At 44.7% G+C, this 24,228-nt stretch overlaps 3 protein-coding genes across 7 annotated transcripts in view; 2 read left to right on the forward strand and 1 right to left on the reverse strand.

The window, feature by feature from the left end:
* The window catches only part of LOC109522160 (transforming acidic coiled-coil-containing protein 1-like), a 13,295-nt gene extending 6,730 nt beyond the window's left edge, over nt 1–6,565 (reverse strand). The window contains exons 1-3 of the mRNA XM_019880471.1: nt 6,213–6,565; nt 4,612–4,718; nt 380–2,702 (exon numbers count right to left, since the gene is read on the reverse strand). Coding sequence (XP_019736030.1) covers nt 380–2,702; nt 4,612–4,718; nt 6,213–6,343 — 2,561 coding nt within the window. The 5' untranslated portion in view covers nt 6,344–6,565. The remainder of the gene's footprint in view (nt 1–379; nt 2,703–4,611; nt 4,719–6,212) is intronic.
* Nucleotides 6,566–9,028: 2,463 nt separating this feature from the next.
* aggf1 (angiogenic factor with G patch and FHA domains 1) lies at nt 9,029–16,662 on the forward strand. 5 transcript variants are annotated; one of them, XM_019880529.1, is made up of 15 exons: nt 9,033–9,550; nt 9,635–9,699; nt 9,854–10,045; nt 10,394–10,493; nt 10,576–10,781; nt 10,951–11,082; nt 11,491–11,682; nt 12,428–12,848; nt 13,225–13,327; nt 13,449–13,500; nt 13,579–13,680; nt 14,756–14,921; nt 15,022–15,301; nt 15,385–15,484; nt 16,057–16,662. In XM_019880529.1, the coding sequence occupies exons 3-15, from the start codon at nt 9,860–9,862 to the stop codon at nt 16,303–16,305; spliced, it is 2,289 nt and encodes a 762-aa protein (XP_019736088.1). In that variant the 5' UTR covers nt 9,033–9,550; nt 9,635–9,699; nt 9,854–9,859; the 3' UTR covers nt 16,306–16,662. The 5 variants fall into 5 exon arrangements, with proteins under 5 accessions (XP_019736090.1, XP_019736088.1, XP_019736087.1 ...); XM_019880533.1 differs by lacking the exon at nt 12,428–12,848 and adding an exon at nt 11,849–11,918 and having other exon boundaries at nt 9,042–9,699; nt 15,022–15,101; nt 15,174–15,301; XM_019880532.1 differs by having other exon boundaries at nt 9,044–9,699; nt 15,022–15,101; nt 15,174–15,301.
* A 4,897-nt stretch (nt 16,663–21,559) lies between these two features.
* The window catches only part of nsg1 (neuronal vesicle trafficking associated 1), a 5,255-nt gene continuing 2,586 nt past the window's right edge, over nt 21,560–24,228 (forward strand). Inside the window, exons 1-3 of the mRNA XM_019881126.1 lie at nt 21,560–21,800; nt 22,058–22,204; nt 22,711–22,827. Of these exons, the coding sequence (XP_019736685.1) occupies nt 22,076–22,204; nt 22,711–22,827 (246 nt within the window). The 5' untranslated portion in view covers nt 21,560–21,800; nt 22,058–22,075. The remainder of the gene's footprint in view (nt 21,801–22,057; nt 22,205–22,710; nt 22,828–24,228) is intronic.

The raw sequence follows: 24,228 nt of genomic DNA on the forward strand, positions 1-24,228 counted from the left end.
GGGGGGGTGGGGGAGAAGAATTCGTGAGCGACTGAAGGTGTTTATCTTGGCTTGGCTAATAACAGAAGCAAAACATGCTGCGTGCAAAAGCTCAAGGCTTCCTAACAACCGCCGCCACAAACACTTCCTTACAGCCTAAATATAAACCGGTTGAGGAATCACACCAATGACCACGATGCGGCGCAAAGTGTCTGGCATGTGCTCAAAGCATTTTCTGCTCTGCAACCTTCCCGTGAGGTGACGTCAACAACACATTCAGCCTGAAAGGGAAAAAAGCTCAGTGGCGGAAAACGTCAACATTTCGGTTCGCTGTGATTCTGTGACTCCGCCCATTTACGGCGGAAGAGCGGGGTCCATGTCATTTCGCAGCGGCACTTACTTGGCTGCCCTGTCTTTGCTTTTCTTGCGAATCTGCCGAATTTTCTTCTCTCCCACTGGTTGCTCTGCTTTCTGTGTGCTTCCCTCTTTGGTTTTTTTCTCGGGCCGAGTGGAGCAACCGGACGAATCCTCGTTGCTCAAGGTGTTGGTGGGCTTGAAAGGGTCCACGGAGTCGTCAAACTTGTCCGGGTCGAAAGTGTAGGAGCTTTTGGGGAGCACCGGAGAATTGCTCAAAGTGCTGTTGCTCCCAAATGGATTGAAGTTGGGGTCATCCCACTGACTGGGATCAAAGTTATACGTTCCTTTGCTCGGAATGGGAACGTCATCCAGGTTTAGAGGCACAGCGGTGTCCGAAATTTGCACGTTGGTCTCTGGTGCTTTCTCAGACACCGATTCTGGCGCCGCGGGTTCTGGTGCTGGTTCGCAGGGAGGCTCTGACGTTTTGGGCCTGACTTGCTTCTTGACTTTGCTGGCTGTTTTTCTGCATCCTAATTTCTTTGGAGGCGGTTTGCTCACCGCCCCCTCGTCCGGACCAAACTCCAGCATCACAGCTTTTGCCTCCGAGTGCGATTCTTCACTTGGCGGCGCCGCGCTGTCTTCGGTCCGAGAGCTCCCGAGCGGCTCGGGCCTGGGGAAAGTTATTGTACCGCATGGCGGTGGAGAGTTCTGGATTTTGGATCCGCCACTCGTGAAAGGGTTGAAACTGTCGTCGATCTGGTCCGGGTCAAATTTGTAGGAGGCCTTGGGAACGGGAAGCTCTTCTTCCTCATTTGATTGCGCATCCTCCCTCGGCATCTGTTTTATTGACAAGGATGGAGGCTTGGATTTGCGGGTTTTATTTTTGGAACCGGAATCAGATTTTGGGGGGACGCCGCCGCATTGTGCTTCGGAATCAACAAGAGGCTTCTCCTGTGTGCGCTCCAGAGCAGGATTTGGAACAGCTTCATTGCTTTGGATCGAGTTTGTTGCGGGAGCGGAAGATGAAGATGGAGATGGAGATGGAGCGAGATCCAGATATGGTTCATTAACCAAGATGGGAATTGGGTCTTGAGGTGGTTCTGGCGATGGAACTGTGCATTTCGTCACTTCAGGAAGCAATATCTCTTCTCGGGGGGGTTCTGTTGGTGGAACTGTGCATTTCATCACTTCAGGAAGCAATATTTCTTCTCGTGGGGGTTCTGGTGGTGGAAATTGGCATTTCATCACTTCAGGAAGCAATATTTCTTCTCGTGGGGGTTCTAGTGTTGGAACTGTGCATTTCACCACTTGAGGAAGCAATATCTGCTCTTGGGGAGGTTCTGGTGGTGGAAATTGACATTTCATCACTTCAGGAAGCAATATTTCTTCTCGTGGGGGTTCTAGTGTTGGAACTGTGCATTTCACCACTTGAGGAAGCAATATCTGCTCTTGGGGAGGTTCTGGTGGTGGAAATTGACATTTCATCACTTCAGGAAGCAATATTTCTTCTCGTGGGGGTTCTAGTGTTGGAACTGTGCATTTCACCACTTGAGGAAGCAATATCTGCTCTTGGGGAGGTTCTGGTGGTGGAAATTGACATTTCATCACTTCAGGAAGCAATATTTCTTCTCGTGGGGGTTCTGGTGGTGGAAATTGGCATTTCATCACTTCAGGAAGCAATATTTCTTCTCGTGGGGGTTCTGGTGGTGGAAATTGGCATTTCATCACTTCAGGAAGCAATATCTCTTCTCGGGGGGGTTCTGGTGGTGGAACTGTGCATTTCATCACTTCAGGAAGCAATATTTCTTCTCGTGGGGGTTCTAGTGTTGGAACTGTGCATTTCATCACTTCTGGAAGAAATATCTCTTCTTGGGTGGGTTCTGGTGGTAGAAATTGGCATTTCATCACTTCAGGAAGCAATATCTCTTCTCGGGGGGGTTCTGGTGGTGAAACTGTGCATTTCATCACTTCAGGAAGCAATATTTCTTCTCGTGGGGGTTCTAGTGTTGGAACTGTGCATTTCACCACTTGAGGAAGCAATATCTGCTCTTGGGGAGGTTCTGGTGGTGGAAATTGACATTTCATCACTTCAGGAAGCAATATCTCTTCTCGGAGGGGTTCCGGTGGTCGAACTGTGCATTTGACCGTTTGCGGAATCGATGTCACTGGGAATGACTCAGGAACAGGCTCATAATCCATCGGCCTTGTCAGGCGACCATTTTGTGGCGCTTGTAGGTGTTTGCTTTTCATTTCCAGAGGATCTTGCATGGGGACGGCTGGTTCATCCTGACCCATGTTGTGGAAGAGCAAATTATTGTGATCCCCGATTGGAGCTGTAACCATCAGGTGCTCATCCTGATCCGCATCTGAAAAAGAACAAAGAAATGAATAATGGCCAAAATCATGTTAAAAAGGTTTTCTGCCTTAAAAAGCTCATGATGTTGACCGCATCCTCCAACAGATCATCCAATTCTAACCCCGAAAAGAAATTCTTAATCAAGACAATAAAATCAGTATTTGGTTCAGTTTTCTGGGGGGCGGGGGAGAAATGACATAGGCCATTATTTTGGGAAGGTGACGATATTGAAATCATAGTTATGTAAACGACGGCTGCACGTGCTAGTTTTTCCAATCAGATCAGACCTCGGATGTACGTGATATCCGATTGGTTCCCTGAGAACAAGTTACTATGCTGCCGACGGTCCCATCTGCGGCTGTTGCTATGGTAATATCTTGCTCGGAGATGAGCGCTCTGACATTTAAATCACCTGCTCGGGGCGATCATTGATAAGACACCACACATTATGTCGCACAAAACAACGACAGGAGCGTGAGCAACCACTTTGATGGAGTCTCTGACCCCAAAGACGCACGTCAACATATTTTAGTGTGCCTGTCATGGTGGCCGTGTGTAATATTATGTTGCTAGGAGACAACAGCCTACTGGGTTTCTTCTACTTTTATTCACCAGCTTGCCAGAATATTTTTTTTCCAATTCTAATCAAAACCCATGTCACGATCAGTCACAGTCAAATATAAGATTTGTTTTTTTTGGGGGGACGGGGTCTCGGGGCGGGGATCTGACTGTTTTCCATTAAAAAAATACACAAATAATATTTTGTTGGAAAGCTATTGATTTACCGATGTTTAATATTGTGGGTGATAATGTTAAAAAAAGGGTTCTCAGTGTGATGTGGTCAAATTCTAAACCCCTGCCAATTACCACAATTATTAATTATAATAAATGTTATTTTATAGATTCATGCTGAATGGAATAATTTATTAAATTAAGTAATTTATTCAACCAGTGTCCATTAAAACTGAGCATTTTTAAAAAATATATTTTTATAACAAATATTTTTGTGGGTTTTTACTATTTAATTCGTATTGCTACTTTAAAGATGTACAATGCAACAATGGATATTGAATTACAACTATTAAAATCAACATTCTAAAAGTATGAAGAATTTTAGTGTTGTGCTGTCTCGAAAAAGAGAATGCACAATGGTCAAGTTTGGACCTCAGGGGATAAGACAAAAGACCAACATGACAAAAACATCTTGAGTTAGCGTTAGCGCCCGTCGAATACATACACAAACGCGTGTGATGTCGGAGAGGAGGAGGTTGTTGACTCATGGGGAAATTCTCCCGTAACACTGACTCTCCTCACTATCCGAGCTTTGCAACGTCCTCTTACGAAGAAATGCCGTTTGACTGGATTGCTCTTTTAAAAAACAAACGTCTCTGGCATACACTGAGCATAAAATATGAGTGTGTTGTTTCAAAGTACTTCACACAGCTGCTTCAAAAGGCAAACTCTGTGATGGAATCCCTCCACCCCCCCCCCATCCCCCCACTTGTCACAGGCTGCGCCTCTTGGCCTTTCATGTTAAAAAAAAGACGACACTTCTGCCAACCTGAACTAAAATATCCAGCAACACTGTTTAAAAAAAACGGAGCAAAAAGCTATTGCATGGGGCAATTTGGGAGTCAAAGGAAAGGCAGGTAAAAAGTAAATCCTTCATGGGAGCTGGAATGTAGTAGCCAGGTACATTCCTGAGCCGGCCCGGCTGCAAGTGGATCCAGTTACACAGAACTTGATCTACCATGGATGCGCGTGGGTTCAGACACTGCCTTGAATCTGATTCAAGTCCATGTGTGTCAAATAATAATGATGACATTTGTACTTCTATGGTGACCTCTTTCATACTTTTATGGGCATGCTAACCCACAACCGACTCATTAGTTCGCCTTCCAGCCTGTTCGTTCCCTCACCTGCTTTGTTGTCAGCGTTGTTACTTCCCAACTCCCCCGGGACGAACGGTGGGTCGCGGACAGGAGTCGCTGCCTCGGGAGTGTCGAAATGACCGTCTGAGTCCGAGCTGATGGAGTCAGAGGGGGGAAAAGAGAAACAATGGAATGACTTGAGGCTCATTCCAAATCTGACAAAAATGAAAACAATCAAGACAGAGAATGACACAACTGTGCTTTCACTTACCAACAGTAAAGAATTGATCCCTCTCGCCCCCACCATAATCTCTCTACCCGACAACAGTACTTATCTTAGCGACCACAACAGTAAAGAAGTGAACCCTCTCGCCCCCCCATTCTCTCTCTACCCGACAACAGTACTTATCTTAGCGACCATGTTCCCCTGTCTAACAGAAACTTTAAAAAAATAATAATAATTTCAAGGATGCACTCTGCTTTCTGCACACATCTGAATCTGTCTAACAGAAACTGAAAAAAAAAAATTTAATTCAAGGATGCACTCTGCTTTCTGCACACATCTGAAATACATAACTGAGAAACCAGTATCAGACGGCCCTAAAACTAGAAACCAGTTACCCACAACATCTGCAACATTGCTACTGTTAACGGGCAGACACAGTTAACTTTTAGTGGCCACTTTTGACTGGGTGAACCCTCACAGTGCAACTTTGTTCTGGTCTAAATCTGCACGTTTCGAATAGTTCCATTCTGTACCAATCCACATCTACGTCTCACTGTACCATCTATCTACAACTTTGATAACAAAAGACTGTTGCCAATCATCAAGCCTGCCCCGAATGTAGCCCTGCTGTCTCATTATTGGACTCTTCGGGGTCAACGCTTGCCACCTTTTGCAGGGTCTAAAAATGTAGATACTATTTATATTCCCCAGTTGTAAAATCTGCAATGAAACAAAAGCAGTGCCAGCTCAGTGACAAAACATTGCCCCCCCCACCCCCCTTGAAAGTACACAAGCATGGAGGGCAGGAAGTAAATGCAGTACAGACAGAAAGAGGAAACAGGCTGACCTGCTGTCTTCCTGTCACACCACATTCGACACTCTGATTTCATGAGTCTTTCAGTCTAGTTTTGACACAGTAAGATGCGTGGCCCTGATCAACTTGACAGATTTGATATGATCACCATCACAATGTAAGAACAGCGGTTGATGTCACTCGACCGAAATAACTGCTACATGTGAGGCTGTCCTGCCATTCCCAAATTGGACACCTCCTTGCTTTGTTTGTTTTCTTCAAACTGAGAAAGAGACTAAATCAATGCCATAACGCCCAAAGCGTGAGTCATGTGTGCGCGTGAGGCATCACACCTATCTGCACTGCTTACTTTTGTCGCACAGATGACTACAGAGAACACATTGTGCCCAAGCCACAATCATGCCAGAAAATGGATCAGCAAAATCAAACAATCGTGTCCTCCTCTGTAAGAAACATGCGGGGGTCCTTTTAATTGTTTTTCTCTCTCTGAGGAATTCCCTCATCATTTTGCATTTTTTTTTCCTGACAGTACATGCTCATCATGCACACACAGGCACACGTGTCGACGCCACTTCCCTCCCTGTCACTAGTGTCCAAAAGAACACTTGCCTGCAGCCTTGAGATCTCTCCTCCTCCTCCTCCTCCTCTCGATGTACCCCCTGCTCGCCCCCCTCTTCCTCTGCTCCTCGCACCGCCGTCCACGTCCATTTGGCCCATGACACAGGTGACAACCAAGACATCTCTCCTCTTTCCCCAGCGTGGCGCTTGTCGACTCGATGCTGGACGTCGATTCGCTCACTTGGCAGCGATCCCTTTTGCTTCTTTCGCGTACTCTCTCATCATCCTATAAAAATGATTTCGCTCGCTAGGACCCCCACTGGTGGAAGGAACCATCTTTCCAAAAAACAAACAAACAAACCTGAAAGCTCTTCCCCTCCGCTCCCTGCGCTTCTCTGATCAGCTGGTTCTCTAACTGATTCGCTCACTTGGCAGCGATCCCTTTTGCTTCTTTCGCGTACTCTCTCATCATCCTATGAAAATTATTTCGCTCGCTAGGGCCCCCACTGGTGGAAGGAACCATCTTTCCAAAAAAAACAAACAAACAAACAAACCTGAAAGCACTTCCCCTCCACTCCCTGCGCTTCTCTGATCAGCTGGTTCTCTAACTGCTTACCGTCTCTCCTCTTGCTAACCCCCTCCCGCCTGCGCAGCAGGCTGCTCCATTGACTCGAAACCCGGGAGGGGGAGCCAGCGAGCTCGCGCTGCGGACGTTGACGTAGCTGTTCTTTCCTGAGCTCCAAGTGTCCCCCCTGTGGTTGGAGAATGGTACAACCCAAGAGTGAGCCATTTCTCTCCGAAGCCGAAGGAGGAGGGAGTCCGAAAACAAACCGTGAGGGTGGCGGAGGAGAAGGAGGAGCTTTAAAGCAGGGCCTCCTCGCTCCGTTAGGAATGTGGGGCTGTACCTAAAAACTGTTTTTTTGCAACCCCCCCAAGCGGTTTAACAGTTAACTGGCTTTGCTGTCATGTGACAGACCGGGGCAACCAGTTTTAGCATCACCTCAATAAATACATTTGACTGGATTCAGTTAGTCTGCAACTTTTATTTTTGACAGGGAGGGAGCCATCATCTTCAATGCACAACGCAGGTTGGGATGTGTTTTTGTCTTAATCGAATATAATAACTAGCCTTGCGCCATATTCAAGATGGAAGACTTTATATGAAGAGCAAAATATATGGCAGATATTATATGTCATGGACCGAAGTTGGACTGTTCCAACTGAATCCCACTCCTCAGGCTCCCCAGAAAACCAATCTGGGGGTGCTGGAGCAAAGGGTCCATCAGGAAACTGAATGTCACATTCAGGAGGAGCAGTGTGGATTTCATCCTGGCCGTGGAACGACAGACCAGCTCTACACCCTCTGCCCGGTTCTTGAGTGTGCATGGGAGTTTGCCCATCCATTCTACAAGTGTTTTGTGGACTTGGGGAAGGCGTTCGACCATGTCCCTCTGGGGGTTCTGTGCGGGGTGCCTCGAGAATATGGGGTACAAAACTGCCCTCTCTGGGTTTGGGATGAGATTCTGCCTCAAGTGAAGGAGAGGGTGCCTCGAGAATATGGGGTACAATATGGGTACCCCATATTCTCATCCCAAAATGGGTTTGGGATGAGATTCTGCCTCAAGTGAAGGAGTTCAAATATCTTGGGGTTTTGTTCACGAGTGAAGGAAGGATGGAACGGGAGATCCACAAGTGGATCGGTGCAGAATCTATTGATTTATTGTCCCTCTCTCACCTATGGCCTATATTACAAAACTTGTTACTGTTGAATGACTATTACAAATGTTCAATTATTCTCAACTTAACTGTATTTATAGAGCACTTTTATTACATAAAACATTGCATGTGCGATTAGTAGAGGCAACATGATGGGGATGATGAAATGAATTTTCATGATTTTCACATATGGCAGCTGCGCACAAGTTTCCATCACTGAGCAGAGGCACACGTGGCTCATTTAGAGGCTCCGCATTGGAGCACAAAGGGGGGAGTTTGTCTTTATTTACTGTGTGGGTAAGCCGAGGCATGCATATGGTTTCAAGGCGGTCACCCGGAGGTTGCAATTATTGTTTTGTAACAAGAAATCACTTGAACTGTAAAAGTAAAGATCACTTAGTGACTTAATTTTGGGGCCAGTTCCTCTTTTGTGTCTGGGATAGTCATAACGGAGGAGAGTTTCCTTTGGGGTGTTTGTCTTGTCTAAAAATGGCATCGATAAAGAGTAGGAGGTAGCATTCGGAAACTGTGTGTGGCTCTGAATAGAAGAATTTAAAGGCTGTGTTCCCAGCCCTTCTGCAGCCAGCTGAAATATGCCAAGAAGTCTGGAGATGTAGGAAGATCTGTACACAACTCAAAAAAGGCTCACATTTCAGATTCTGATACTGTGGGAGTTCCTCCCACAGTATTTTCAGAAAATAGTCTCAGCAGCCTCAAAGAAAAACAATCTGACCTTCCCTCCATTGTTGTTTTCTTCACGAGAAACAACTTAAACTCTGCCTCAAGCAAACAATACTTACAAATGGCGTATTTATAATAAGTTGCTTTAAGGCTCGCATTGTTCTCATAGTGACAGCCTTCAACACTAAATCCACAGCAAATGTGTACAAAGCATCATTATAGGCCTGAACAGTATTTACATAGCACTTCCACTGTAAAACCGTTTCACTTTTTCATTAAAGTAGTAACTCTTTTCTGCCTAAGTAAAACAAAAAAATTGGATACACGCAAATAATATGATCTTGGAAAAGACACAGTCAATGAGTCACAATATGGACAATAATTTTCGGAAAATTTGAGCTGTGTCAAAACAATTTGGGGCGGAACTCAGTCAACATTCAAAGAATGTGTGTGTGAAAGAAATTAGGCGGTATCTTTGTTGAAATACAAAAAAATACTGACTTCTCAAGTCATACAACACTAATATCTGCTCATTTTTAACAAGCTACGTACAGTATATGTAAAATGTTATTTTTTTAGGCAGTCAAAAAGCAAGAGTACAATAGTGCCCTCGAGTGGTAAAACATTAACATTACCACATGTATCAGCCTCCGTGAGATTACTCTCTCGCCGCTTAGTAAAAAGAGCTACAAAGCGTCATAAGATGATAGTTTCTAACCCAATACGCGTTTTGACTCGTCAAATTTGAGACGCATTTCAATAATTCAAGATTACGTAACTGTAGTGTGTAAAATAAAAAAATAAAGAGTGCAGTAATAACGTTTCTGGACAGATGGCGATAAAGCACTTGTAATATACATCAGAGTATGGCGGTGGAAACGGAAGTCCGCCAAACCCGAAGAAGAGTAGTTTCCGGTGTGGGTGGTTTGTTTTATGGTAGTTAATGGCGGTCGCGTACAGCGTTGTCTGTCAACATCCTCACGGTTTTAATTGTAACTGTCTAATTGTAATCAAACATGTACTCGGGTGTGTTGGGAATGCGGGGTAGTTACACGATATTTATGTTCAACTTTCAGGTTGGCTCATGTGCCGTGGTGCTTGGAAATTCACGGTTTAAGGCGAGGCGAAAACGACGTAAACGGTGAGACTTGGCACATGTCATATGCAAACAGTATTATGTGTTGTTGCGTCATAATTACGCGCTACTTTCTGTCTTATTGCATCCACACATTCTTCGTGAGTTGTTTTTGTTGTCGTGCACGTGCACGGTACAACTATAATCGTGTCCGTTCCAGCTGAGCATGGAGGACGAAGAAGGAGAGAAAGTCAGCGGGTGTGAAGTAGCCGAACTCCGTCTTCAGGTGGAGTCGTTGAAGGAAGAGCTGAAGGAGTGCAAAGCTGAGCTGGCCAAATTGCAGAAGCAACTGAGTCATTCCGAGAGACTGCAGAGGAGCACAGAGAGCTACAACGATGATTTGAGGAAACAGGTCCGAACTTGTCAAATCCAATCTCGTGATATTCAGCTCAAACGGTGTCAAAAATTTGTTGTCATAGACGCTGAGATACTGTACATTTTCAAATTTTTATTATCGTGACTGTACAACCCCAATTTACTGTTTTTTGTAATACAGATTATCATTCAAACGTTTAAACGCATCTCATTCCATACCAAGTGTGTCCAAACTTTTTACGAGTACTATACCTGTCCAGATGGTCCTTGGTTTACAATTGAGTTTTGTTTCCACTGCAGCGACTTAACCTAATTTTTTTTTAACCTCTGGTGGCTCATCACAGCCACATCGTTGGCTCAGATTGTATTTACTATCCAATTTCAGGTGGATCAACTGAGTGCAGAGATTCACGAGTGGAAGAAAAAAACTAAAGACAAAGTTCACACTGAAACTCAGACCGAAGAATATGTTTGGACTGACACAGGTGTCTTATGTTATTACTTAGTAATTGCCCAACCCCCTAAGAGTTAGTAAATGGTCTCTAATGGTGTTCTCTTTCTCTCCAGACTATTATAACTACTACTACGGTGACTACTATCAGAACACAGAGGCTGCGGACTCCCAGGAAAGTCTCGGGGCGACTCAAGCGGCGGATGCAACTGGTGGAGGTGACTCGGCAGAGGTTGCAACAGTTGAGCAAGCGGATGCAACTGCGGCCACGGCTGCGGATGTGTCTACTCAACCTGATAGCAGTGTGGTAGCCACCGCAGAGGTATGTGTGCCTCAAGAGAGCTCACTCATTTTTAATTGAACAGATTTTCAAACAAACAATCCCATTGGGGTTAACAAGCTCCAACCAATTGACTACTGTAGCAGGCTGATATAATGTGATGGGCAAGTTATTATTATTTTTTACAATGTACTTCCTATTTCTCTCCCAGCAGGGTGATGCAGCATCCATTGCTGATATGCTAAGAGCTACCGCTGAGGAGGCCATGACGCAGACGGGCTTTGTCTTTGACGAGACAACCGGCATGTACTATGACCACAGCACTGGCTTCTATTATGACTCGGTTTGTGAACATTTTCTCTGCAAGGATTTACAATTCATGTTTCAAATGGCCCAAGCGTTTTGACATTATTGACAAAGTTGGGACATACTGAAAGTCATGGCATAGGAAATAGAGGGGGGGTAAAAACACTTTATCGGATATCTTAAGATCAACATCGGTCATCTTCCAAACGTGGCTCAAAATCTGGTGTGTATCTGGATTGTGCCAATGCAAGTGTGGCGTAAAGGCATACATGAGGTATGCCCACCCTTCCCACTTTTAACGTCCGCATGCTCACCTCAGTTACGACCACCTTTCCTCCTATGCAATCATCATGTCGGGACAACATCAGTCAGTCAAGCGGACCCCGCTAACACATTACTGCACCTTTGGTACGACTCATTTGGTCCTGCACGATTCTCGCCTCAGGTCAGCCAGCTGTACTACGATGGCACCACAGGCATTTACTACTACTACGACGCAGAAAGTGGACGCTACCAGTTTCACTCCAAGGTCGATGTTTCTGCTGTGCACACTGGCGACCAAGATGATTGTGTGACTGAAAAGAAAGGCAGATGGTTCAAAAGAGGTGTGAAGAAAACCTCAGCGTACAACGATAAGGTAAGTGACAGACAGATCTATCCAATGGGCACGTGATTTACGAGTTGACTGCTGGCTTTAGAGCGTTTAGGAATTAATTTTGGTCTCAGTCTTTAAATGCATGCTGTCTTCCCAGTGTGTCAAAAATGTGAGGCTAGCTGACTAAAAGACTATTCCTCCGACCCAGGTGCACGAGCTGACTAACTCGTTGGCTAATATGAAGATTTTCTCAAACTGGAACTCTGCTTCCCCCAGAGGTACACATTTTGAATAACCAAGACTAGCATCAGAGATCTAGCAACACGCTCTCATCATTAGAAATCTTTCATCCCCGATAACCAACTTAAACATCCCAAAATGCATATAAAGTGCAATACAGAGTGATGTAAATAAATTCATTTGCATGATCTTCCAAATACATTGGCATCGTATTAACATGTGAGCCCGCAACCCTTGTGCGGATAAAGGGATTAGAAAATGGATGGATGGATTAACGTGAACAAATAGCCCTCCGTAAAACCGGGATTCATGACAAGAATGTATTAAAAAAAAAGTGCCACACACACCTTCTTAGCTTTTCAATCTGGTTTCAAAGGTGAGAATATTCTTTTGTACACTTGAATATATGCCCGCCGATCGTAAACTGCCTTTGAAGACTGAGACCGAATATATTCAAAACGTGCCAAATCACTTGGGATCTCCAAAGCCAGCTGTGCCCCTGTCAGTGAACATCATGAGGATCTGATTGCTCACTGTTTAATGGCAGGAGTACGCGTTCGATGAGGTCAAGTCGGAGGAAGAAGAACAGCAATCAAAGCGCACAACAGAATCCCGAAAAACTAGACGACGGTCCCGTAGTCATGAGTCGCGAGAAAGAGACTCCAAACGGCGGGGGGAGAGGGACAAGTCTTCCTCCAAGAGAAAAAAGCACAAAAGTGGCTCAAGCCACGACGAGAAGAGAAGGTCAAAGAAGAAAAAGAAGCGTTCCAAGTCGTCGTCGTCGCGCAAGAAGGAGCGCCGCTCGCCAACTCGGGGCGGTGACTTGGAGGGGAACAGCGAGGCCGAGGAAGGGGAGCTCACCGAGTCTGAGAAGGAGCAGTGGGAGTCTCCACCTTCTGTGTCGCCTTCTCGGAGCTCTCCTTGCAACCACAGCCCGGAGTCCGAGATGGAGACTCAGTGTCGGGCAGGTGAGCTGGCAACAAGCTGCATCAGCACTTTCCAGGACCTTTTAAGCCCAGTGACGCGAACCAGTAAGACCTGATAAGTCAGCTCACTCATGAATTTGCGATGTCTGAAAAAAATTAAGATGGGCTGTACCACGGCGGAACTGCGCAGAGCAATACGTTGCGAGAATAATCCAGAGTGGCTGCTTTTACCACTTAAGCAGTTAATTTTTTTGTTTTCGAATCCTTCTAAAAATCCTGCGCGCTTGACATTTCATGTTGCTTTTGCTGCGAGAATAATACAGAGTGGCTGCTTTTACCACTTAAGCAGTTGAGTTTTTGTTTTCAAATCCTTGGAAAAATCCTGCGCGCTTGACATTTCATGTTGCTTTTGTCACAGAGTTGTGGCCGCCCTGCGTGAGAGTGACGGTGGTCCGATCGCCGGTGCTGCAGGTTGGCACCTTGTTTATCATCACAGCTGACTCGGCGGCCACCATCGGCAGGTGTGTTCTGTCTTGTCGACAAGAGACAAATAATCATCACTCAGACTTGAAGCAAATCACTAGAAAGGCCAGCACCTTGTAAAAAGAAAAAAAAAGCGAATCTTTATTGTTTGTGTTGCAGAGAGAAAGACATGGACCACGCAATTCGGATCCCGGAAATGGGAGTGAGCAAGGTATGGTCCTGCGTTTGAAATGACTCGAATCAATGGGATGAAAATGATGTTTTGACAATTGCTTTGATTGGTTTGTAGTTGCATGCCGAGGTGTACTTTGACCAGCAGCAGCAGAGCTACATGCTCGTGGATCAGGGAAGTCAGAACGGAACGGTCATCAACGGCAACAGAATCTTGCAGGTGCAGTGTTCCCCCTCCCCGCCACATCACGTCTCACCTACCGCCGCCTCGCCACATTGTTCATTTTTTTTTCGCTGAATGAGTGTTTCTATCCTCGCAATATTGCACAAATCTGTGGTTTGTGGGCTTTTGACGGTAAACATTGCAGGAAAAAGACTAAGCCCTGTAGCAAACGGCGACAATCTGCGAGTAATTGACCTCCACACAAAGGGTTGGAATTGCACGTCAATGCCACAAGATAGCAGTAAAGCACGGTGTGACTTGACTAAATGAAGCTCCTCACCTCAGTTCAATGCGGTTGCTTGGCATCAAAGATGACACCAGATGATGCCAAAGTGGGGTTTTTATTTATTTTTTTATAATGGACTCGGATCTGGCCTGATTACAAGTATGGCAAATCGGTGAGTTTTCAAGTCAAAAGATTGTTTTCCCCTCCAAAGATCCACAAGTAGGCAAATTTGGAATTGAATTGAATGTCCTCACATGTGGGAAGCCTCAGTCACCGCTGTGACTTTTCCAGCAGTACATGTCAGGAGAACAGTTGACACACGAATATAACAAGCACGCGTACAGGGGCCGCCGTCGGCTACGGCTCAGGCCTTAGACAGCTGCACACAAACTCGCCGACATCCCACCAGGGCCTGCTTTCTAAAGGCGTCAATCTAACACGTAGGCATTAAAATGCTAACGGTATTTTCTCAGGCTGAAGCTGGTCCTCAAGTAATTTGAGTACCCCGGTTTAAAAAAAAAATGCTCGTGTAAGCAGACGTAGTTAATTGAATACCTGGTTATTTGATTTGAATTTTCCCGAGGATATCCGAATGCCAAAATATTCAAAAGTTGCAGCCCGAGTATTTTCTATCATGTTAATGCACTCAACTTTTGTTGTATTCGCGCAATGTATATTTTGACATGTTTAAAATGTGTTAAAAGTGTGGGATAGGTCCAACTATTGGAAATGTTCCCCGTATTTTGCAGCTTTTCACCTGTGGTAGGTGAGCCTGCAATGTGGCTGAACGGATTTGGGTTATTTTTCGTCGGCAGCAGAAAGTGACTTGTTCTCCGCTCTCCATAGCCCAAAACCAAGTGTGAGCCGCACCCACTGACCCACGGCGACGAGGTCAAGATGGGAGACACGGTGCTGTCTTTCCATATCCACGCCGGGACCGACACCTGTGATGGCTGCGAGCCGGGCCAGATCATGGCTCACCTCAGCAAGCACAAGCGAGAGGACACGCCAGGTGAGCGTATCGGAGACGTTCTTTTTCCGTTTCAGATCAGCGGCCTCGTCACCCACCGTGACGCACCTCGATTTCCTTTTCATCGCCGTATTTTCCGCAGGGCCAACGCTAACCAAAGAAGATAAGGAAGTACTGAGACAGAAGGAGCTCAAATCGATGAAAGCCAAGTATGGCCTCCAGGTAAATGGCTCCATCTGTATGCGGCCCTTCTCTCTCCCCTTCCGCCTTTTAAGCTGCTTTTCCTCTCGACAGAGTAATGAGTTTGAAGAAGGCAAAGCCCTGAGGAACCCAAAGTACAGGGACCGAGCCGAGTCTCGGCGTCAGACCGTGGGCAGCGAGGGACTTTTCCAACAAGATGATGCCCCTGCTTCTGTTCATGTGTAAGTTTACACTCGCCACTCTAATATGTGAAAGACAAAATAAGGCTTCATGACTCATTTGATATTTTGTGCTCTCTCAAAAGGGAGATCAGCGAGGTCAATAAAGGAAGGAAGATGCTGGAGAAGATGGGCTGGAAGAAAGGAGAAGGATTGGGGAAAGAGGGAACCGGAATGAAAGATCCGGTGAGATATTTTCAAAGAGGTCAAGCTTCTCTGAATTAAATCAATAGTTGAGTAAAACAACAAATGATGTAACCGGAAAAACTGTGGCAAAAGGTTTAAGCATTTCACCCCCCCACTCAAAAAAAAAAACAGAGAGGAATGTGATGCAAAAGCTGCGAGACACAACTTGCCTTTCATTGCAGCACAACAGCGATACCCAAGCATGTCGGAGGCGAGCACTTTCTGGCCGATTTTCAATTTGTGAACAACGGGAAATCCTCTTGGTCAGCTATCTGGCTAGTTAGCCGCTAATATTAATGTCAACGTGAGTGAAGCTGCCTGCTTCGAGTTGTAAAAAGTTAACATTATCGTCAGGCAGGCTAGCGAGGACGAAATCGTTAGGCTTGTTTGTGTAACATTAACCACAGATCTGAATAGGAGACTCAATAGACCAATGTGAGTATACGGCAGCCATGTTGGTGAGGACAACGTTCCCATCAGTCACAACTTACTCTTTTTTTCACTTTTCATGAGGCTTACCCGTTTTGTCCACATCGTCATTATTATTATTTTTTTTTTTTTTCTCCTTTCAGATTCAGCTTCAAATCCGGAAGGCCCAATCAGGTCTGGGAGCATGCGGGACCATGTCTGTGGACGACGCCTCACTGACCAGATCCAAATCCCAGAAGAACTGGGAGAAAGCTCGTGAGCGATTTGCCGACTCGTGCCAGGTTGACACGCCGTCGCCCAAAACCCAGTGCGTGTCCCCTAAAGCCTGGGTCAAAGCGGAGCCCGAGATTGCGGACTCCCATGCCGACGTTGATCCAGAGACCCAAAGTTAATAAGAACATCCACATTCGGAATACATGAATCTGACCTCAGCAATCATACACACAATTCTGTGGAGAGAAGAACTCGGTGTCAGGGTCCACCCAGCTCCGGTGCTGTACTGCCACCGTGGCCGCCATGGATTGCTCTCAGCAAATATTGACACACCGAGGTTCTATTTCTCGCAGTGAGCTCATAATGCGAGGAGACAACTGCAGATATGCTCGAATGTTGCACAGCGCGACAAGAAGTCCCAACGCATGACCCTAACATGACCGTGACAATGTGTATTATTAGAAATGACTGATGCTTTCTTTTATTTTTCATGTTGTAGATAAAACATCCATCACTTGATTGGTTGTTTGCCTCAACTTGTCCTCATGACTTTTTGTTGCTGCGGCGCTCGGGCACATGCACACACACACATCCTTTATCACGTCGGCGGGTGTGATTCACGTCGTCTGTTTTCAGTCTTATCTTTAAGTTCACGTTGAGGGTGTGTGAATAGTTGCATGTGCACATTCAAAACAAGTCAGTCACACTCACACACAACAGATTATACCTATCAAGTTTAGTCATGTGATTTCAGTCTATAAAGAAGAATCATTGGGGTTCTCGTTGAAATAAATAAATTGGTAATGCCATGTAAGACAAGCAACTTAGAGTTAACAATGTCAAGAGTTTCAGCGCATTCACAGTCAACAAGGTGACCGAATCGACTCACGTGACACTGTCTGCGTGACTCCCGTTGCCGGTTCCCTCGATGCTCTTCTGACTTATCGTGCCGCCCATTTTAATCTCGCAGTCGTCCACCCAACATGGACGCAGCCTCTAGGTTTCCTCACTTGAGACAGACGCGCTCTTCTGTGCTTCTTGACACCTCTTAATGCCGTTCACAGAACTCTCTGACACTTGACAGGTGACTTCCTCCTTCCCTCCCTTCTTCCCTCCCTCAAAACAATTGCCTTCCACGAGTCTCCTCCCTCCTCTCAGCTGTATACGCTGCAAATAATCAGCTCACCGTATTGTTGTCAAACATGGGAGGGAACCGAGTGGCATAACGTCCTTGATGTGACTCACAAAATTAAAAGGGAATTCTTTTCTTGTTTGATGATGCGGCCTGTGTCTTTTGTTGGATCTGGATTGACCAGTTTCAGACACTTCTCAAGTTTTCCGGGACAGTAGGTCTCTGTTCTATCAACTGCGGCCTCTTTAGAATGAATCACGTGATTTCTTCAGGGCGGCATCAGCTGATGCAACTGTTTGATAGTTAGTTTGTTGGGATTTGTCCTGATCCCCGAAGCTGTTGTGCAATCCTTGCAGTATGACTGACAATGTAAAGAAAGTTCACTTGATATCTCTCAGAGGAAGAATGTCTGATCACCTGCGGAAACTTCCCATATCTACTGAAACGCAAAGAATCGGGGGTTAAAAAAAAGCCACAAATCAGCGTGCTTCAATGATGTTGTCTTGCATGGCTTTTACAAACCTACTAAATCTCTCACTGTTTAGTCATACAAAAAGGAGGCCTTGTTCGATAGCTCTGAGGACGGCACAGCTCATAAGTTATCTAGAAAAACCACATCGGGTCATCCCCTCTCATACCGCACATTATGTCACGTCCGCGCACCCGACCAGACAAGTGGCTGTGTTGTCGTGTGAAACAAAGCAAACGGCGTCTCCAGATAACAGAGAGACTGTATGTCATCAGGTTGACGCTGCACTGATTAACGTCACTGCTGAAAGACATTGATTTTTTTTTTTTTGAGTAGTAAACACACCTCCGGCACTATGCTTCCTGGATTTACAAAATCGCATGAAATGAAAAAACAAAACCCAAAGATGGTGACTTGTCAGCATATCCAGCAGTTTTCAGCAAAATCAAGAATAATATCCATCTGATGCTAATCAGCATGCTTACTGAGGTCATCAGCAATATTTTCACAAGTGAACTTTCTTTGAGGTCAACCGTCAGAAGCTATTTCCTATTGGGAGCTGTCTGGAATGCAGCATAAGCAGGCCTATGGTAGGCGTGGTCACAGGAAAAAGTGAACACGTCTCCCAGCTGGTGAACTCCAGAGTTTTGATTTCACTTCCTGTATTTTTATGCAAATGAGTGAATGACAGGCAGCAACAATTCCTCTTCCTGAAGATGGCCATGAATAGAAACCAAAAGAGGCCACAATCAAATTCTAAAAATGTTGATTTGCTCACAATTTCAACAATGCGCATTGGATTAAAATTATGAACCCAAACGAACAACTGCTTGGCGGCTGATTTTGTCTCTTTAAAGACATTTTGCTCCAGGCGGCCACAGTGATCATATGAGCAGATTCAGGAATGAATGACTAAAACCTAGTCATCATCATCATCATCACAGTTTCCCTGCAGCTTAATTTCCACAACAGACCAAAGACTGCGCATTGTATGGACCACAGCAGCACACTCAAAATAAAAAACACAATGGGCAAATTCTAACTGAAAAAGACCTCTGACATTAACCATGGTCAGTTTGTGTTACAATCTGGGAGGGAGCCATAAAAAAAAAAAAAAAAAAGCATGACAAAGCACAGTCAGCGGCGTGGACTCACAACACGGGTCATGTGGTCACTCACAGCTACCAAACGATGACAAAAGCCTACAAAAAGAAGCGGCAGGGAGGGGGATTTTCTGCTGTCAATGCAAAACCAAATCCTGAAATATGTTGTGTTATGTAAACTATATGTAAATCATTTTGGAGTGTCCTAAAAACAGTATGATGATGATCATAATAATAATAAGAATTATTATTAAAACCCCTTTTTAAATATGGACAAAATACATGCACATGCGCAATATATGTGCTCTTAATAAAATGCAGTTGTCATAGTATATTTCTCAGTGCAAGTATAAAGGAGCCACTGTTCACCAACAAAGGGTTTCAAGCACACAACAAAATAACCTCAGGTGAGATTTGTTTTTCTTGTGCGATGGATTCTCTTGCAAAAATACCAATCAAGGACAGCACAAAAATGCTGAACAGTAAACCAACATTAAGTGCAAGGACACCTTTTGGGCATTCTTTCACAAAATAAAAATGCATTCATAAATGTAAAGGCCATGTCTGCCATCTAGTGGTGAATGGCTATATTACAACTTAATATCATTAAGTACAACCCCGCTTTCTGGTCTCCAGTTGGCCATCTCTGGTCTATAGTACAGTATCAGGTCTACAGAGAATTCAGCACTTGAATGAAGTGGAGAGGAAGTGGAGGAGGCGTGGGCTGTCAAGCTTCTTCGGTCACATGTTCTCAAACCTTTTTTTTTTTTTTGTCTGATGGGAAACGTTTCTCTCAGCTGCATTCCAGTGAGAACTTTTGTTTATTCCTACGAAAGCCCAATTTATATTCATGGAACCTTGATCTATTTTGGATGAAAATAAGTGTGAAACAATAAAGCATGGCACATAACTAGAAATTCTTGTTGCAATTTCATGCTTGAACGCCACATTCTCAACAGATACTCTTCTTGCAACTGTGTGCGTATAATGAATGGCTACTGTGGAAAACTTCCCACCCTTGCCTTGGCTGCTGTGAGTAAGCGAGCGTGTCCCAGCCTCAGGGTGTGTCTCCCTGTGACTTCATCCTCCCAAAAAAGCCTCCAGAAACGTCAGAAGCACACTCGCCCATATGATACAGTCAGTTCGCCTGTTCATTCAACAACAGGATTGTGTGTGCGTGTGCGTGTGTGTGTGTGTGTGTGTGTGTGTGTGTGTGTGTGTGTGCCTGAGGAGCATCCTGTTTATAGAGCCTGACTGGAACTCGCGCCAACCATCAAACAGTTATTAATAAAGCTCCACTGCACTCGTTACCTGTCAGTGTACAGTCAGCTGATTTTCACACACACACACACACACACACACACACACACACACACACACACACACACACACGCCACAAGACGGGTCAACTAGTTACGGGAATTATAGCTTAAGGAAAAGCTTTGTACGAAAACACACAGAAAAGCTCCCCAACACTCACTAAAACTAAACATGAAAGTTGATAGTGCTGATGCCCAAACGTGATGGAGCAGAAGCCATCACATCTACTTCTGTAGCAGAGCTCAGTGGATGGATCCTACCTTGGTTTATCAATTGAGACGTTGTCTAGTCTTGGAAGAATTAAGTCCTCCGTGTGAGCTTCCGCCAGAGTTGTACTGGGTGAACTTTGTGAGCCCGTGGTGAAACTCGGTCCATGTGGCTGCACGGGAAATGGGAAATGAGGCACTGAGAGACAGAGTGGGTTTTAAAGAAACAGCAGTCACACCCCAAACACACCTAATTGTGCAAAAAGAAGAAAAAAAATCACACACGCGCACATTTCTAAATTCCCATGCATTTACAGTATGCTATGCCTCCATATGAACGGGGCGGTCTATATTTATTTAACTGTTTTACACCGACATACGAGGCTCAGATCATTAATTGTATGTGTATCACTCATTATGTTTTGGTCGTTTGCTTGTTTAACTTACTTTTATAGATACGCTGTTTCCCAAGATCTGTCAATAAAAAAACAAACGTTTTTTTTCAATCTAACGATATACAATTAGATTGACAATTTAACACTGTTACGTTTTCTGATATTGTTAATTAAACACGACAATACAGGAATGCATTTACTTCCTCTACTGCGGCCATCATTAAAGTTTGGAAACTAAACTAGCAGAGGTCTCCCTCTAGTGTTTGTCTCTCAGAATGCAGAATTGCAGAACTGCAATCTGATTTCTTTGGGAGAAAAGCGGATGGGGGGGGGGTCAAAATCTGCTCTCCACTCCGCACAGAATGGCTGGAGAATTTATTTTTTTTACATTTAATTTTTTCTCAGAAAAAAATGAAACTCTATGCAAAATATTGATTATATTTATTTCGGAAAAAAATCATTTCCGGTTCCGGAGTGGAATTGATTGATCTGTTTCACCAAAGATGTCGATTTTAGCAGAGAGTCTCCAGCATCATGAGAAGATGTGGCAATAAATAAATAAATGAATAAATAAATTTGGGGTGTGGTCAAAATATGACTTTTATGCCACTATTTTAATAAAGTGGCGATTTGCATTTATGATTCTCAAATTTACCGCATTGAAGTCAGAAAATGGGAGGGGGACGAAACGTTTTTTTGGTAAATTGTGGGTATGATTTTGGAATTGGCCCCCAGCAGCGCCATTGTGGCGACTGGCGAGCCAACCGGATACGAGTGAAGAACGTGCTCAGCGGATGCAATGAGGACGTTACATCACTTGCAGTGCAGCATGCAGCATATAGAGGGGACTGAGGCAGCTTGGCCATATTGTGCACCAGCTCCTCTCTTCTCTTCACTCTTCTCTTCTCTCCTCCTCCTCAACAGCGGCTGCGTCACACAATTCAGGCGCTTGGCGTGTGTGACACAATCAACAACACACGGTGCCGTTGAAGGAGGGAAAGCCGCAGAAATCGAATCCATTTTTCCAAACATTACACTCGGCTGAAAAGGTGAGTGTTCCGATGTTTGTTATTTTGGTGTTGAACGCGATTGTTGTGTCCCCTCCACCCCCCACCCCCCAGTCCACAAAGGCGACACCTCACAACACCACATTATAACACCGCGCGTGTTATTTATGCTTCGTATATCAGAAGAGAAGCGAATTTAGATTCAAACGACGGTTGATATCCGCACAATAGCCTATGATGCTTGATATGAATAATAAAGGCCGGTGCATGAGCCCCCCTCCATCTCTCCTCTCCTCCAGGTTTGGTGTGTGCACAAAATGGTTAAACTGGGGAATAATTTCAGTGAGAAAAACAACGGGAAGGTGGCCTCGGAAGACGGATTTGACACAATCCCCCTCATCACACCTTTAGATGCCAGCCAGCTTCATTTCCCTCCACCGGACAAGGTAAGGGAATAAAGGGAATTAAAAAAAAAAAAAAATATATATATATATATATATATATTTACCAATTGTTCTAAACTGCCGCAAAATCAGTTCACAAAAAAAATATATATATACATTTGTTTCAATAAAACGGATGTTGCATCGTATGAATTATGTAATCATATTATTGTTATTCAAATATTTTTAAAATCAGGGGAACCCATTTTCTGTACCGCTTATCGACCTTAAAAAAATGTACGGCCAAACTAATCACAATAAACTCGATCAATTAAAACTCCTATAAGCTTGTCACTCTGAACTGTTGTCCCTTTCAAGGCGGAATGCTTGCTGCAGCTCTTGCATTAGATTAGTTAGTTGTACCTAATGAAATGGCCAGTGAGAGTATCTATTGTCCAAGCTACAGCTCCTGTGTGAAATTCTAGCACGTGCAATTCCAAGCTAAGTACATTCCTGCTTGTATGATTGTACCTGTGTGTGTGTTTGTGTGTGTGTGCGCGCGCTTCCAGGTGGTGGTGAAGACAAAGGCGGATTATGACGGCGAGAGCAAGAAGGGCAAGATCAGATCCCCCAAAATCGCAGAGTTCTCGATAAGCATCATCGAAGGCGTGTCTGAGCGACTGAAAGTAAGGTTCCTGCTCTCTGAAATATCCAAAAGTAAAACTTTTATTTTTACTCCACAAATATGTACAATAGCTATGTTGGTAACTTAGTACCATGGAAAATATTTTCCCCTCTTTTATTAGCTTGCATAAAAGGCTAAATTAGCTCATGATAACTGAAATAATACGAAAACAAACAAAAAAGTAACATGCCTAATTTCACAAAGGAGTAGAAGGTACACGTAGCTGTTTTTAAAAAGTCTTCGGAGAAATTGAAGCGCAGACTCCTGACAGATCGACTTGAAGCCACTCTCCATTAACCGAATCAAAGTGGCTCTGACCCACTTCAACTTCCTGAGTCCTGCGACTTGACACAAGACTCCATCATGCTCAGCCATGATTCACTTGACGCTTCCCTCAGCCGCTCGCATGAAATCAGCTGTTGCCATGGCGATGGCCTCCCAGTGGTCGCTTGTGTCCTACGTCTCCAGTGTTTGGATGTGACCATTTGAAAATAGGCTTGAATTAAACAGTCCCGGCTCGTCCCGAGCCAACAGATGAGCCTGTCATTGTCAGGTGTGATCAGAACCTCTTTTAAGATCACATGAGCTTTGAAGTACTGCAGGGAGCCCTCGCCTCAAAGATCTTCGAGAATTTCCTGTTGTGTTGCTTTGTGTTTGCCGCTCCGACGGGCCGCTCCTGGCATTAAAAAGAAATTTCTTCTCGGGATAGACGCTGGACTCATTTATTTTCCATCACCAACCTTGCCCACTTGTGAATTTGCAATTTTTTTATATTTTTATGGGGCTTGTATCCTCTCTTTTTCAATGAAAAAAAAAATCACTTTCCTCTTTTTGTTCTCAAGCTGAAGCAATAAAAGTATTACCTTCTGTACCATTTAGTAGCATCTTGGTGCCGAAGAGCTCCACTGAAGAGAGTCGAGGAGCTTAATTTAGACAAAAGTAGTCCTTTGTCACCTTCCCGTGGCATCTTTGTGCCAAGGAACTATGTTGAAATAAGTTGAGGAGTGTCATTTGACAAAAGCAGTGCTTTGTCACCATCTTGTGGCACTTACAGACATCTTTAGGGGGAGGTGTCAATTACTGGTTATTTGCATGAGGAACCAGTTGTGCCAGGCGCTGCACTAGAGGTCGTATGGACTAGTCGACTCATCTACTTTACAACTTCATCATGATGTTCAGGGCGTGACATCGACTAGTCTCCAATCACATTTTTGGCTGAAGGAGGAGGCAAAGCCGTTTGCAGCAACAGATGAGTGCGCTGAGACGAACGCATTGTCAATTTCTGAATGCGCAGCTTTGAGGGAGAACCAATAACCGTATTTCAACAGTCCTCCTCCCCTCCCCAGAAACAGCACAAGGTGTTACGTAACTCCCCCCCCCCCCCCCCCCCCCGGCCCACGCG

Source organism: Hippocampus comes, unplaced genomic scaffold (genome assembly GCF_001891065.2).
Source record: "Hippocampus comes isolate QL1 unplaced genomic scaffold, H_comes_QL1_v1.1 scaffold68, whole genome shotgun sequence".
Lineage (NCBI taxonomy): Eukaryota > Metazoa > Chordata > Actinopteri > Syngnathiformes > Syngnathidae > Hippocampus > Hippocampus comes.